Source organism: Leuciscus leuciscus (assembly GCF_965113295.1).
Source record: "Leuciscus leuciscus genome assembly, chromosome: 2".
Taxonomy (NCBI): Eukaryota; Metazoa; Chordata; class Actinopteri; order Cypriniformes; family Leuciscidae; genus Leuciscus; species Leuciscus leuciscus.
In genome coordinates, this window is record NC_138726.1 from 32,197,432 (window position 1) to 32,212,220 (window position 14,789).

General features: G+C 37.3%; 1 protein-coding gene across 4 annotated transcripts in view; it reads right to left on the reverse strand.

Annotated features, from left to right (window-relative positions):
• phkb (phosphorylase kinase, beta) overlaps positions 1-14,789 on the reverse strand; it is a 72,574-nt gene that overhangs the window by 30,983 nt on the left and 26,802 nt on the right. For all 4 annotated transcript variants that reach the window (XM_082162136.1, XM_082162135.1, XM_082162134.1 and 1 more), the window contains 7 exons: positions 13,937-14,000; positions 11,245-11,340; positions 9,922-10,119; positions 5,722-5,779; positions 4,782-4,859; positions 3,704-3,862; positions 2,859-2,953 (listed from right to left, as the gene is read on the reverse strand). In XM_082162136.1, the coding sequence (XP_082018262.1) occupies positions 2,859-2,953; positions 3,704-3,862; positions 4,782-4,859; positions 5,722-5,779; positions 9,922-10,119; positions 11,245-11,340; positions 13,937-14,000 (748 nt within the window). The remainder of the gene's footprint in view (positions 1-2,858; positions 2,954-3,703; positions 3,863-4,781; positions 4,860-5,721; positions 5,780-9,921; positions 10,120-11,244; positions 11,341-13,936; positions 14,001-14,789) is intronic.

The window sequence follows — 14,789 nt, forward strand, 5'->3', positions numbered from 1 at the left end:
AAACAATGGGACTGAACTGGAATACATTTGTCTTAATGCATCAAATTAAATATGAATCAGAGAAATAGAGCGCCTTCAAAGCTAAGTAGGCCTCTTTCCCTGAGTTTGTGTATGTGAGCGAGGGAAGCATTTCAAAAGCTGTTCTCTGTGTTTAAAAGGCAAAAAGACGAGGCTGCTTCCTGCACCTTGGCTGCTCTGCTGAACAATCGTTTCTAAATTTAAACTAAGCTCCATCTGTGCTTTGTTGAAAGAGGGTACATCCATCAATCAGGGAAAAGAGCCCGTCTAATCTCTGAGCAAGGACATGGTTCAGAATGAAGATCTGCCTTCATACTGGGGACAAAGTATGGGAGATGTTAGGAGGACAAGTGTAGGCTGAGAACAACTTATGCATAAACACAAACTGGCAATCATATTCAATCATGTAGTGCATGAGTACTCACATAAATATCACATAAAGGTGCTCAAAGACAGGCCGTAATATATAGGCAAACATAAACTGACACTTTATATGGCTACATCCAATCCACAAACATACACTGCTGCACATGCACACATCACATAAACAGCAGTCACGGCAACGTGCCCCTTAGCCAGTGTAGCCTTTGATGCAAAAGCAAAGAGACAAGCACATTTACGCATTACTGTGCAATATGCAGTGCCCTCCTTCAAAGCAGCATGGCTCCTCCCACTCTCCCATGCAGCGGTGCAACACTCATGAATAAAACAAAACACTGCCTCTGATTAAACAAACTTGCACTTCCAAGCCAACACTAGTCAAATTACAGCTACATCTCAACTAGGACTGAGGTTACGTGGGGTGATTTTGCTGGCAATATACAATTAAAGGGACAGATCACCCAAACATTTTATTTAGCCCATGTTTACTCACACTCAAGTCATCTTAGGTCTATATGACATTCTTCTTTCAGACATACAATCGGAGTTATATAAAAAAATGTCCTGGCTCTTCCAAGCTTTATTATGGCTGTGAATGGCTGTTTCTGTTTTGAAGTCCATAAAAATGCATCCATCCATCATAAAAGTGCTCCACACAGCTCCGGGGGGTTAATAAAGGCCTTCTGAAGCAAAGCGTTTGTGTAAGCAAAATATTCATATTAAAAACTTTATAATCACTAGCTTCCGACAGATGGCCGTACGCATCGGTTTACGGTGGAAGACTAACCCCTGACCCGACGCACAACGTAATGACGAACGCGGAAGCTCAGAGGAAACAGCAAAACATTTCTATATAATAGAAGAGGAGCTTCAGTTTGTTTCACAGCCCTATTTGTTTAAACCGCGAGAGGCATCTAAGCTTACGATACTCCTACATCCTACGTCATACATGATGTGTCACAAGTTACTCTTGTGGCGTAAGTCGACTGGTGGTATAAATATATTTATAAATAATAAATACTTCAGGTATGTAAATAAGACACATACTTGCATACATGCTAATGAAGCTCGCTCAGCACTTATCTCAGCCTCTTTGTTAGCTTTTATTGCACGCATGAGTCACCATTCTCACTACAATAGATGTGTCAGACGTTTTGAAAGGAAGTGACATTTCTGATAGCTCCCTGGTTCCTCACATACTTATATGAAGTCTGCATTCAGTAGCTAGTGCTACGTTATGTATAAAGACTATGATAAACACCCCTTCTTTGTAACAAGACTGCTGCTTCCCAACAGTCACAGACATCACATGAAAATTCTAATCTAACAGTCCTGAAGCAAAACCAGTGAACCATTTACAGATCAGGGCTGACACCACAGATAAAAATATATAATAATAATAATATATATATATATATATACACATACATACATACAAAAATATATATAAAAAATCTTAAATAAATTCATACACCACTATTCAAAAGTTTGGGGTTGGTAAGATTTTTTTTTTACCAAAAATACAGTAAAAACTATAATAGTGTGAAATATTATCACAATTTAAAGTAACAGTTTTCTATATTAATATTTTTTTTAATTGTCATTTATTCCTGTAAATGTCAAAGCTGAATTTTCAGCATCATTCATCCAGTCTTCAGTGTTACATTATCCTTCAGAAATCATTCTAATTTGCAGCTCAAATAACATTTATTATTATCATCAATGTTGAAAACTGTTGTGCTGGTAAACATTTTTGTTTAAACCCTTTTTTTCAGGACGCTTTGATGGATAGAAAGTTCAACAGAACAGTATTTATTTGAAATAGAAATCAATATAAATGTCTTTACTGTCACATTTGTTGAATTTAATACATCCTAGCGGAATAAAAGTAAAAGTTTATTCAGAGGAAAAAAATCTTACTGGTGCCAAACTTTTGAATGGTAGTGTATACTTAATATAATTATCAACAGATTTACCAGCAGGGTTGTGTGTTAATAAAGTTGTAATGTGCTTTTTACTAGATAGGCTACATTGATGAAAATGTTTGTTTGTTTTTAATTTGCATGTGCATTTTTCAACCCGTTCCACTTTTTGTCAGGGCTCCGACACAAACCCTGAGTAAAACTGGATTGAGCAGATGTTGTATTAAAAAGCGATACTGCAGACTGTTTACAGAGACAGATGAGGGAGTACTGTTCTAGCTATGAAACAGCAGGTGTCCGTAGGTTTCTCTTATCAAGAACAGTGTGATCTGTCTCAGCACTAACAGATCTGCTAGGAATGGATCTGCAAAACAAGTCAGCTGTAGGGGACTGATACGGAGATGTGAAGAAAAGCCTAAAACAAATTATGCATGAGGCTCTGAGAGAGATTAAATACACAGGCAATTCATATGTGTGTTTACAGGATAGATTTTAGTATTCGCGTAGTTGGCTGAAGAGAGACGAGATGCAGCTCACCTGATTGGAGTATCGCATGCTGACGTTCCTCTGATCCTCTCGGGGCACATAGCGATGGATGGGGTCGATGTCCTTTGGGCTGATCAAACCATCCACTGAACAGCAAACACAGAACGGGAACCAATTACTGTTTTTCAGTTCACATAAGCTTTGAAACAAATCTCTGCATTTTTAACCCAGACAAGGTTTTCGATTTAAAAACAAGCCCTTAGCATAGATTACTAATATATCTGCCGGTCTGGATTTTACTGCAACGCATACACATGAATCATTGCTTACAATATGAAGCACTCTGGGGATGCAGCATGGTAATAACATTGCTGAAAAATACATATTTTTTTGTGGGGAAAATCATGTTAATAGTTAATAGGGATCGTTATTAGACTTAGAATTTATTTGCAGAAAATCAAACTTGATGTGGCACGATCAGTCAAGAGCTACGGTGGAGGAGAAGATTAATGAATAATGACTTCCATTTCCTGTCTGTTTCTCACAAAAATGGCCTCAGAAGACTTGAAAAATAGTGCAAAAGTTCACCAAAAGGACATGAAGTTGAATAAATAATGCTAATCATTTTTCACACAACCACTGTGATTCATAAAAAACATTTGTTGACCTCTATTAATATGGTCCCATTATTTAGTTTGGTTCATAAACCATTTTGTCCACAGCTTTCAGAGGGATCCCAGTGGTTTCGGCTCTCTTTCCTTTTGAGGAATATGAGCAAATGGCATAAAGTCACTGCATGAATAAATAAAAGAATATCTATGTAAACTCTCTCAGTGCGTGTCTGTGTTGTGTGAAGCAGCCCTGACCCCTGGGCTCTGGATGGATCTGAAACTCACCCAGCAGCTTAGCGATGTTATACAGGGCCTGTCCCCAGAGGAACAGCATCCCATCACGCCCCGAGTTGCTGGGGAAGCGCTTCTGGCTGCCATGTTTCTTCTGTTCAGCCTCTACAAAGTCTGCTGGCACGTAGAAATACTTGGGAATAACAGCGTGCCCTGCGGAGAATCAAATTAGACAAAATTCAAAGAGTCCCAGGGTGTCTTCTGTACATATATGAGACAGTTCTGATTTCTGAAGGATCATGTGACACTAAAGACTGGAGTAATGATGCTGAAAATTCAGCTTTGCCATCACAGGAATACATTGCATTTTAATATATAGTAACATAGAAAACTGTTATTTTAAACCACAAACTTTTTTTTTATAACAGTAGTGTATAGTAACAGGTGTGGAACTTTTTGAACTTTTTTTGTTTGCCAGAAAAGAAATAAAATAATTAACTGGCCAATTTGCATGGAATGTAAAACACATATTCAGTGCAACTTGCTTGCGTGATTTTGCTCAGAAAATGTACTAATGTTACTGCTATTCATATTGGATGTCAGTTCTGTTATTTAGATATTGCTAATGACTATTTACTCAATAAATATGTAAAAAAAGATGAAGAGATAAATAAAGGTGTAAATTCACCTTTTCTCTGTCAAGCATAATTTAGTCGACTAAGCCAAGCTCTCATCTATATCGGTGAGGCCCACTGTAAGTAAATTAAAAGAGCTGAACTAGTTATTAAGTTGCTTATTGTGGTTATACTTCTGAAGAGTGCTGGTCTGAAGAACTGTCAGACAGCATGAGAGATGTTTTTTTGTCTGCCTGTGGGGAATCGACGGTGTTCTGGTCTGTTTAAATAATGAGCATCTCCTCTGTTGTGCACTTGACTGAGACGCATCTAAGGAAATCACGCAGCGAGGAAAAGATGAATACGAAAGGACCACTCTAATAAAGAGTAATGGGAAAATAACACTCATTGGCAGCGGCTGGAGGACAGTGGCAGGCAAGCAGAGTCCATCACAACGTGACATGCTTTGACAGTTTGTCCTAAAAGATGCGCGTATCTTGTGTGTGTCCAGAAGTTACCCTCAAAAGACTGGAAGATGACAGCCTGTAGCAGTTCCTCGTACTCTTTGACTTGAGCAGGATTTCCTCTAAACACACCTGAACAAAAGGTCAACAAAAGAGAAATTACAAAACACTCCATCCCCATCCTCCAGGTAATACTGCTCAGAGACGGGACAATTATACAGGTGGCTCTGATATCAGCAAGCTCAGCATTTACATGCAACACACGTTTGCAAAATTTACAGAAAAAGTGTGTAAAAAAGCGACAGTAAAAACCTTTTAATTGATTAACTGTAAGTAATAGTTTAACATCGCAATGTAAAATACTGTCCAATTTATGGCTTTTGCAAAGAAAAACTATGAACTACCATATTCATGGTGAAAAACAGTAAAAAGACATTCCCAATATTTTGTTTCTTCTTTTTGTTGTCAGTAATGTACATTAGGGAGTTTTGCATTACACTCTCTTAAATGAATGTTTATTGATTTTTTTTGTGTCATGTGTGCTACCCTGATGATGTTTTGTCTTTGTGCGAACGACCTAGTAGGTCGTTTATACACGAGTAATGGCCATGTTTTATGGACAGGCAACTTACAAAGAACTGTGATTTATCATGTGGCTTTCTGTGGTACCATCAGTGTTATTATGGTGAGTATTAGTACAAAAGCAGATACTGGTACTTAAAGTAGACTGGTATATTAACGTTACATCACTTAATGAAATATACAGTTTTAAATAGCAAAATATACAGGCACCAATATGCAATATCTGACAATACAGCTGACATTTTTTTTACTGTAAATTTAACAGTGAAACATAAACCATGCTATTATATGCACAATACAATACAATACAATACAATACAATACAATACAATACAATACAATACAATACAATACAATACAATACAATATATTATTATTATAGAGCCTACAATTTATTATCCATGAAACTTACCGTCAATCATCATATAGATGAAAAAAATGGGAAACTCGCACTCAATCCCATCAAAGAGCTGAAAAACATTACAGGGCAGAGAATAAGACACCAGATGCATGAGGAGCCATTACTTAAACAAATCATGTAATTATTCAAGAACATGATACCTGTTCAAACCTGTTATTGTTAACTGTGCAAGGTAAATATGTACATGAATTCCTCAATCTGCCTGCGTGCAATATGCAATAAAATTGTAAAAAATAAACTGAGCAAACAAAAATAAATAAAAAACCCACATTATTAAATGAATAATACATTTTGAGTGCCAAACAACCCGTAATTTGACTGACTTTGACTGCAATATGTTACCTGCAGCAAAATGCATATATATAAATAGAAGCCCTTCAAAACATTGAGAGGAAATGCCAGACAACCTCTGTTTTCCAGTTACAATAGTTCAGGAAAACAGAAAACAATTATGTTGAAGTAAAGTACAGCAGTCAAGCAGAAACTCCATTAAAAAGCCATAGTGCTCCGTCTCTGTTTCCCAAGAGCAGAGCCATGAATCACTTGGGTTTGAAATTAAAATCAACTCACATGTAGAGATGGGTTGTGAGTGTGAAAATGCAATAATTAATTCAAATTATGTGACTGCAGCTTGTTTTATCAAATTCATTTAGAAGTATAAGTCAACATTTAAGTGCCTACAGATGCTGTGTTAAAATGAAAGCCTTTCCTCTCAAACAGGAATTTAAAATTAGGGCTACATGTGCACATGTGTGGGCAGATTGAGTTTACTTAGGGAGTAATCCATCAAAAACATTTGTATCAATATCAAACCAAATAAACAGGGATTAACCAACCATTTTGTGTGGGCATATTTGTGCCCATTGAGCATTATGATGTTGTTTTATTCCACTCAATCATACCACATTTAGCAACCCACTTTTTCAGGCTGCAATTAAAACTTAAAGCTCATGCATTCACAATATTCTCACTATTCATGACATGAAACGTTCGTAATACAATTCCGTGATCCTCTTTTCATCGCTGCCAATTATATGACAACCTCAATTCAAATGATCTGTCTTTAGAAAAGGAAATCTTGTGAGCTGCTTAAGAGGTACAAAATCTAAAGCACACTTTGATGGCTGACAGGGAACAAAATGTCTCTCAACCTTTCCCAAATGTAATTAAGACTTCTCTATCTCCGCTAGCAATCTCGCAAGACAATTGCTGTGGTATTAGGAGATAAGAGTGAGAGATTAGGATGTAATGAAATAAAGGCTGTTAATTGGACTGGTCTCGCATCATTGGCATATCGCATAAAAGCTGTTTCAGGGCAAAAATAGGGTTACTTGTATAGACATTTTCTAAAACTGAGAGAAAATAACTAAATTAATCTACTTCCTAACTAACAGTTTAAAATCATTTGATTTAAAGGACCATTTTTTCAAGACTAAACGAGGTTTCTTAACACTAGTTGCGTCAAAAGCCTAACATTAAACCCTGAAAGACTAAAAATAAAATCCCCTTTTTTTCTCAATATCAATTTCTATAACAAACCAGAGAGAGAGAGAGAGAGAGAGAGAGAGAGAGAGAGAGAGAGAGAGAGAGAGAGAGAGAGAGAGAGAGAGAGAGAGAGAGAGAGAGAAAGAGAGATATGTGGGGCAGACATATTAAATAAATGTCTCCTGGGTGGGAAAGAGCAGACACTGAGACCTACTCACAGTAAACAGAAGGAGTCTCATGGGTCTTTGGCTTCACTTACTACAATTACTTAGTGAGACTATATCATTCACCAGAGGAAATTCAGTCTCTATGAGACATTCAGGCTTGAAATCCTCTGTCATCATAACTTGGTTATGGGTTCAACAGAATGGAAACCCGAGTCCAACCAGGCAGAAGAGTTTGTATTTGTCTGAACATGACAGGCTGATAACATAAAGATATCAAGAACATAATTCATAGCACAATGATTTAATGTATCTTAAAACATAATAAAAACATAAAATGGCATTACATTCCCTTATAAGAAAAGGACTACTACACTAACAAAAATACTGTGCAGGGAACATGGGATACCAATACTGCTTTTAAAAACAACATCCAAACAAGCGTATATCAGGCCTGTCTATTGGCTGGTTTTTGAGAGGTTTTGAGACCTCTCCAGCAAACCATCTTGTTTAAGCAGTTTTATTTATTTTTTATAAAAGTGGGCAGATCGTAATTCCATGGTACTGAATGATTAGCGTAATCATATACAATCACATCTATTTATTCGACGGTTCTACTCAAAAGTACACCACCATTCAAAAGTTTGGGGCCGGTAATATATTTATCAGTAAAAACTGTAATATTGTGAAATATTGCAGTTTAAAATAACTGTTTTTTACAATTCCATTTACAGAAAAGTTGGGACATTTTGTAAAATGCAATAAAATCAAAGATACACTTTTTTTTTTTTTTTTTTTACAAAAGTACAAAGGAATGTTTTCAATGTTTTCACTGACCAACTTAATTGTAATTGATGGCTGCAACAAGTGGAATTTTTGGCCAGTCTCGCCTGATACAAGACAGTTGCTCAACAGTCTGTGGCCATCATTGTCTGATTCTCCTTTCATGATGTGTCACATATTTTCAATAAGAGACAGATCTGGACAACAGGGATGTTAGTCAAGCACATCCCTTCTACGGTTTAGAGTGTCTAGAAACCACTCTGTTTTAGAAATGTGCAGAATGAAGCCTGCCATTGTCTTGCTTCCAAGGAAAGAATCCATCTTGATGGCAAAAATGTCTCTGTACAATCCCAATATACGCCCTCCACGTCATTGATACCTTCACACATTTGCAAGTCACCCATACACTGATGGACCCTCATTCCATGACAGATGTTTGCTTTTGCACCCGTCACTGATGATAGTGTGGATGGTCCCTTTTGTCTTTGGGACTGAGAATTCCAAAAATTGGTGAGCCATGATCCATCTTTGCTTGCAAAGACTGAGCCTTTAGTGGATGCTCCTTTTATACCCAAACATGATACCCTCACCTATTACAAATTCACCTGCAAATTGTGGACTGTTTCAAAACAGTTTAACTTGGATATTCTATAATCTTTTCACTTTTATTTTGCCTCTGTCCCAACGTTTTTGGAGTGTGTTGCAACCATCAAAATCAAAATGTGTTTATATTTATAAAATACAATTAATTTGGCCAGTGAAAACATTTCTCTTTGTTCTTCTTTAAGAGAATTAACACCCAGATTCTTGATTTTATTGCATTTTACAAAATGGCCCAACTTATCTGGAATTGGCATTGTTCATTTTTATTTAAATGTAATTTATTCCTGTGATGGCCAATCTGAATTTTCAGCATCATTACTCCAGTCTTCAGTGTCACATGATCCTTCAGAAATCATTCTAATATGCTGATTTACTGCTCAAGAAACATTTATTTTATTACAATGTTGAAAATGGTTGTGCTGCTCAATATTTTTGTGAAAACCTTCATGAAAACAGTTCAAATGAAAAGCATGTATTTGAAATAATAATGAAAGTATTCATTTAATTTAAAATAAACAAACAAACAAACAAACAAATAAATAAATAACTTACTGACCCCAAACTTTTGAATGATAGTGTACATAAAGGAATAGCTTGGTGCAGCCATAGTTTCACAGCCTACAACACATGAGAATCCCATGGTACTTTCTTGTTTGGGTGAATTAAGTAATTAGGTTAATGTACTGTATTGATGGAGCATTTGGCCTGACTAAGAGTCCTTTTCTTTTTTCTTCTCATTTCCTTCTACTTGTGGGAGGTCAGCTCTGGCAGCTGATGTGATGATAGCTGCGGGTTAAATCTCCCCCTTTCAGATTTCAGATTCAGACACAGTGTGTTTCCAGGCTAATTCTGGACTTAATATCCTCACGGTCCAACCCAATCAAATTGGATTTACCCACAGCCCTGGTATTCTCCTGCGAGATGAATAAATAAACAAATCTGCACCAGATTAAAAGATGCGTATAAAAATGCCTGAGTGCCATTTATTAGATCTGTCGCTAACCTTTATAGCAAAATCTCTGTTTCTCAAATAAAAGGGCTAAACCTGAGGCTAGTCATAACTCATCCCAAATATGGGGGAAAAGACTCTTTTCATTTTCCATTTCCTTTCCTTCCATTTCTTTTTCATTTCAGCTGATATACTAACCACACTCACCTTCATCTCAGCAGGTTTGTAGTGCCTGCGGTTCTTGTCTTCATTGGTCGTTCTGTAGCCGTCCCGTAAGAAGCGCTTGAAGCCATACTTGCCCTTCAGTTTGCGGACTATCTTGTCCAGAGTCTGGGAATATAGAGCATCATCATCCACGGCGAACGCTGGGTAGCTGATGCAGGGCAGGAGGGCCGAATCAGTGTTCTAGATGATAAGAGCACTTGCATTAGAAACAGACATTGAGCGACTCAATGCTTCTCTATTGAATTTGCCTTCCATCAGGAAATATCGAGGGAACCCAGGGTTAAGTGACCACTCTCTTCCTGAGAATGGGCTATTTTTCTACATTAGCCTCTGCAGTTTTAATAACACATTAGTCAGATTCATGAAGAAGCTTTAATACATGCGATACATAATCCTATACACTTCAAGCCACAGAATAGAACAACCTCACTCAACTTACAAGGGAAGAACATTTCTGCATAATGCACTGCCTTAATTTGGCTTAATTATGCTAATTTACCTGTTCTTTGACAGATATCACTTTGTTCTCCATTTAATTTAGCACAGAGAAGAATGTGAACTATGCAATGCTAATGGATATAGCGAAAGACGTGAAGGACAATCTTTGAGTTGATGGATGCAGCTTTCTTTACAGATGCTATTATAGGGGTCATATCACAGGAAATAATTTTTTTCTTGACAATTCGAATTAAAAGAGTTTGATATACTATGAAAACATAGTACGTACTAGTTTCAGAATAAAATAAACATTTATCAAAACTAAGTTTGAAAAATACTTGGATTTCTTAAGTCAGAAAAGCAAATGCATTAACGTGCACCTCACTCCATCAAAACACCCTCTCCTTCAATCCTCCTGGCTTCAGGAACACATCCCATCCACCTGCAGAATCATATCTATCTTCCTTAGTGTCAGATCAATGGTGTAGCACATTCCAGCAAGGCAAATAGGTTTTCAAAACCATTTAGTGCTGCGCTAAGCTAGTATGCTAAATTGTTAGCTTGCTAACTGGAGGTTAGGCTTGCCCCCAAAAGGTCTCAGCAAAAGGAACGGCTTTTGAACTCTGTTTCTCATTTCATATGCAAAGAGGCTGTTTACATTGACATTTACAGGCACAGTAGTACAATTCTAAGGTGGACAATAGTTGTGAAAAACTAAATTACAAATGTTTTCATTGCAAGAAACCTAGACTAAAAGTACAGTAAATGGACCCCAGGAAAGAAAAAAAATCCTTTAAAAAAGTATGATACGACCCCTTGAATAATGGATCAGTAGTGTGTATATGCAGAGAAGGCAAAAGAACTCACATGGGAACGAGACTCCCTCGGCAAGAGAGAGCACAGTGTCTGTCTGTTCCTGTTATGAGCATCCAGATCCACAAAAATGACTGACCAGGAGCATCCCTGCAGGGCAGAAGGAAAACAAACATCACAAATCAAACATTATAATGACCTTCTCTTAATGGGTGGAATTCAGCAGTGTCGGTTACAGGTGATAATAGGACTACAAACACTAGAGACATAAATCAAGATTTGCTTAAAAATGTCATATTGGAAATGTAAAGGTCCATGTCAGTCCAGCAAGGGGTCTCCTAAAATCAAACCAATCCTCCTTTCCATAAAACCACATAATCATGCTGCTCATATGCAGCATTTACCAAATTTACCATCAGATTTCAGAGATTACTTTGGGTTGAGGTGTGTCACAGCAACAGTCCCACATCGGTGCCTGAAAAACCTTGAAACCACCAACCTCACTATCCCCAAATGAGATTCACAATATAAACTTAGCTGGAAGGCACAGTCTACACCAGCCTAGACAGTGAGTGCCACATACTTTTAAAAATACAAAAATACACACACACGCGCACACACACACACACATATAGCAGTCTTCTTAGTCTTATAGCAGCGTCTTAGTCATCAAGGGCCATCCAATCAGAACAAACTATTTCTTCTCTGTTTTCTCTGTATTCCTCTCACACAACTCCATTTAAACTGAGAGCAATTTCGCTTCTGCGTGCCTAGACCGATTATACAACAAGCACCATTTTGTGGCACATTTAGCTCATCTAGAGAAGCTAACAAAGAAACAAAATGCTCATACGAGCTTCTGAACCAACAATTTATATGCTGAGAGGAATTGTAATGTAAATGACTGTGAAGAGTGTGAGAATGGGAGGCGTGCCAGTGATATGTAGACTCCAGCAGAACATGCCATCATCTACTGAGTGAGATAAGAGCTGACTTTAGCTAACCTTGAACATTTAGCACTAAACAATTTAAATCTAAGTATGGATGTATGTCTATATATAGATACATATCTGTAAAATTGTATTGCACAAAACTATCATTTTCATTGTGTGCAATTTTTTGGACAATATTAAAAATTTTCATTTGTGTTCCAAACCCAAAGATGAACAAAAGTCTGCATAGGTTTGTAAAAACATGAGGGTGATTAACTGATGACTGAATTTTTTTTCTTTTTTTTTAATAAAAATCAATGTGGGTGAATTAAAAAACAACAATAACTTCTTGGTGTTGTTTTTAGCATGCTGAAATTTGCTATGTGACATTTAGCATTCTAAAGACAGAATGCTGTCAGCATGTTAAATATATATTTATATATGCATATATAGTCACCTCTCTAAACGATGTTGGTAGTTGGATGACTAGTTGACAAGTTGACCATCCAGCCCATCCTTAAAGCTAACCAAGAGAATTTGTAAAATGGTTTCAAAATGATGGTGCTTTAATTAAAATCAGAAACCTGAGCAATATGTAGCTTAACATATGGTGTTTAAGATCTACCTGCTTTTATCCTGCTCTGACAGCTCCTGTTCCAAAGAAACACATGAAAGCGCCAGCTCTGCAGTCCACGCTGAGAGTTAGTTGAGGAAATGGAGCGTGAGAGCCATCATTAATAACATAACCCATGTGATGACACAGCACGCCTTCCATCCAACTGAGAGACACATGGCAAAGCCAGCCATTTGAGTCCTCCATTAATTCAAAACAACACTGTCTACAGCAGTCACTTCCATAAAGTCATTTCATACCACAACATGTTTCCTGCTAATGACAGAACACAGAGAGAGACATTAGGCAGCAAAAGGCAAACTTGGCAAAAGGTCAAAACAACAAAACTAAAGTGTCCAAATAACTACACCATATTTCTAAGTCTAGTCTATTCTTCTGTTAAACTGAGAAACAACCAAGGTTACCAATGACTTAATAATCCAATCCGAAGGGCCTTCATCTGTGTGTGGATGGGGGTGATGGAGGGAGGGAGGGAGGGGGGGATTCCAAAATGGATGCACTTTGAGGATGTTATCACTTTTCCGGTCCATTACCAAATATAATGGATGTGGCCCACTGCCATCTTGATTTTCCCTCAACACCAAAACAAATTAATCCCACTAATGACCACTCCAAAAAGAAAAGAGAACCAAAATCAGATAGAAGGAAGTAGTATTCGCCATACATTAAAGTTGGAATTCTGACAAAACAGATAGCTCAAATACAATCTGACCCAATAATCTTGTTCACTTTGTTTCGATTCTCCCTTTGCTTTGGACACATTTATGCAAAGAATTACATCCCTATGCAGGAGCAGACACATTTATTATTATAAAGATGAAGAGAGCTGTGAGTACATTGCATCCTTTAGCTGTTTTAACCACTAATATGCTTTTATGGACACTACAAAGTTCCTCAAAAAGCATTCATTATTCCTTGATTAAAGAAGCAGTTCATCAAACAATTTAAATTATGTAATTCTGTAGACTTTATTATAGTTTCTGTAGTTTGACAGCCACTGGTCACCAAACCATTTTGTTGAAAAAGATCAGTTTAGACAATCTGCAAAATACCTCCTGTTGTGTTCCACAGAAGAAAGATAATTATACAGGTTTCAAATGACATTGGGGAGAAAATGATGACAGAATTTAGATTTTTGTGTGAACTATCCCATTAAGCAGCTAAAAGACATCAGCAATACCTGATTTCCAAACAGGTTGAATCCATTGATGGCTTCCAGAGCTGCTTTGGCTAGTCCCAATGAGCTAGAAGAGAATAGAACAGATTCACAGAAACATTGAGCACCTCCGTTTTAAGACAAATGAATATTGCACTTGCTATTTGAGAATTTTTCCCAAACAGAGAACTAAGCTCTCATTAAATACAGTTCTGTTCCAGGTGCCTACTTCCAAAGCTGTTTTCATCCATGAAAGACTCCTTTGAGGTTAAACAAAGCTAATAATTTCTGTCATTTTTGCTTCTTCAGCCACTCACTCTTGTGAAGAATACGATTAGAGTACACGATTAGAGCTAGGGGTGCTGAGCAATAAATAAATAAATAAAAAACGCCCAATTGCTCTCTGTGAGGAAAAATCAATAGTGAAAATGCAGAAAACGAGCAAACTGAAAGGCATTGGGGGTAATTCTAAATTGAAAAGAACATGGTAGAATCCAGGTCTGGTCCGTGTGTCCCTCCCCAACCAAACCATCAGCTATGATTACAATCAAGGTTGAGGCATTATTGATTTTCTGCTTGGATAGAAAGCAAATGGGCTCAGTCCCAGATATATTGGTAAAATCTGACAATAGCCGCTTTTCCACCGTCGGGCCAAACTGTTCTCTTTGCTTAACCGTTCCATTCTGTGCCGATCAGGAACAGCCAGTACGGTACGGTACCAACACAGTACGGATAGTTTCCACTGTGGGGCTGATAACAGCCACTCTTTGGAATGTAATAGAAATGCGCCAGTCTTTGCCTCGGTAACATAATGGTTTACTGATGACATGAGATGTAAACAGTGACTGCATTATGTTGAATGATCAGATACTTATTT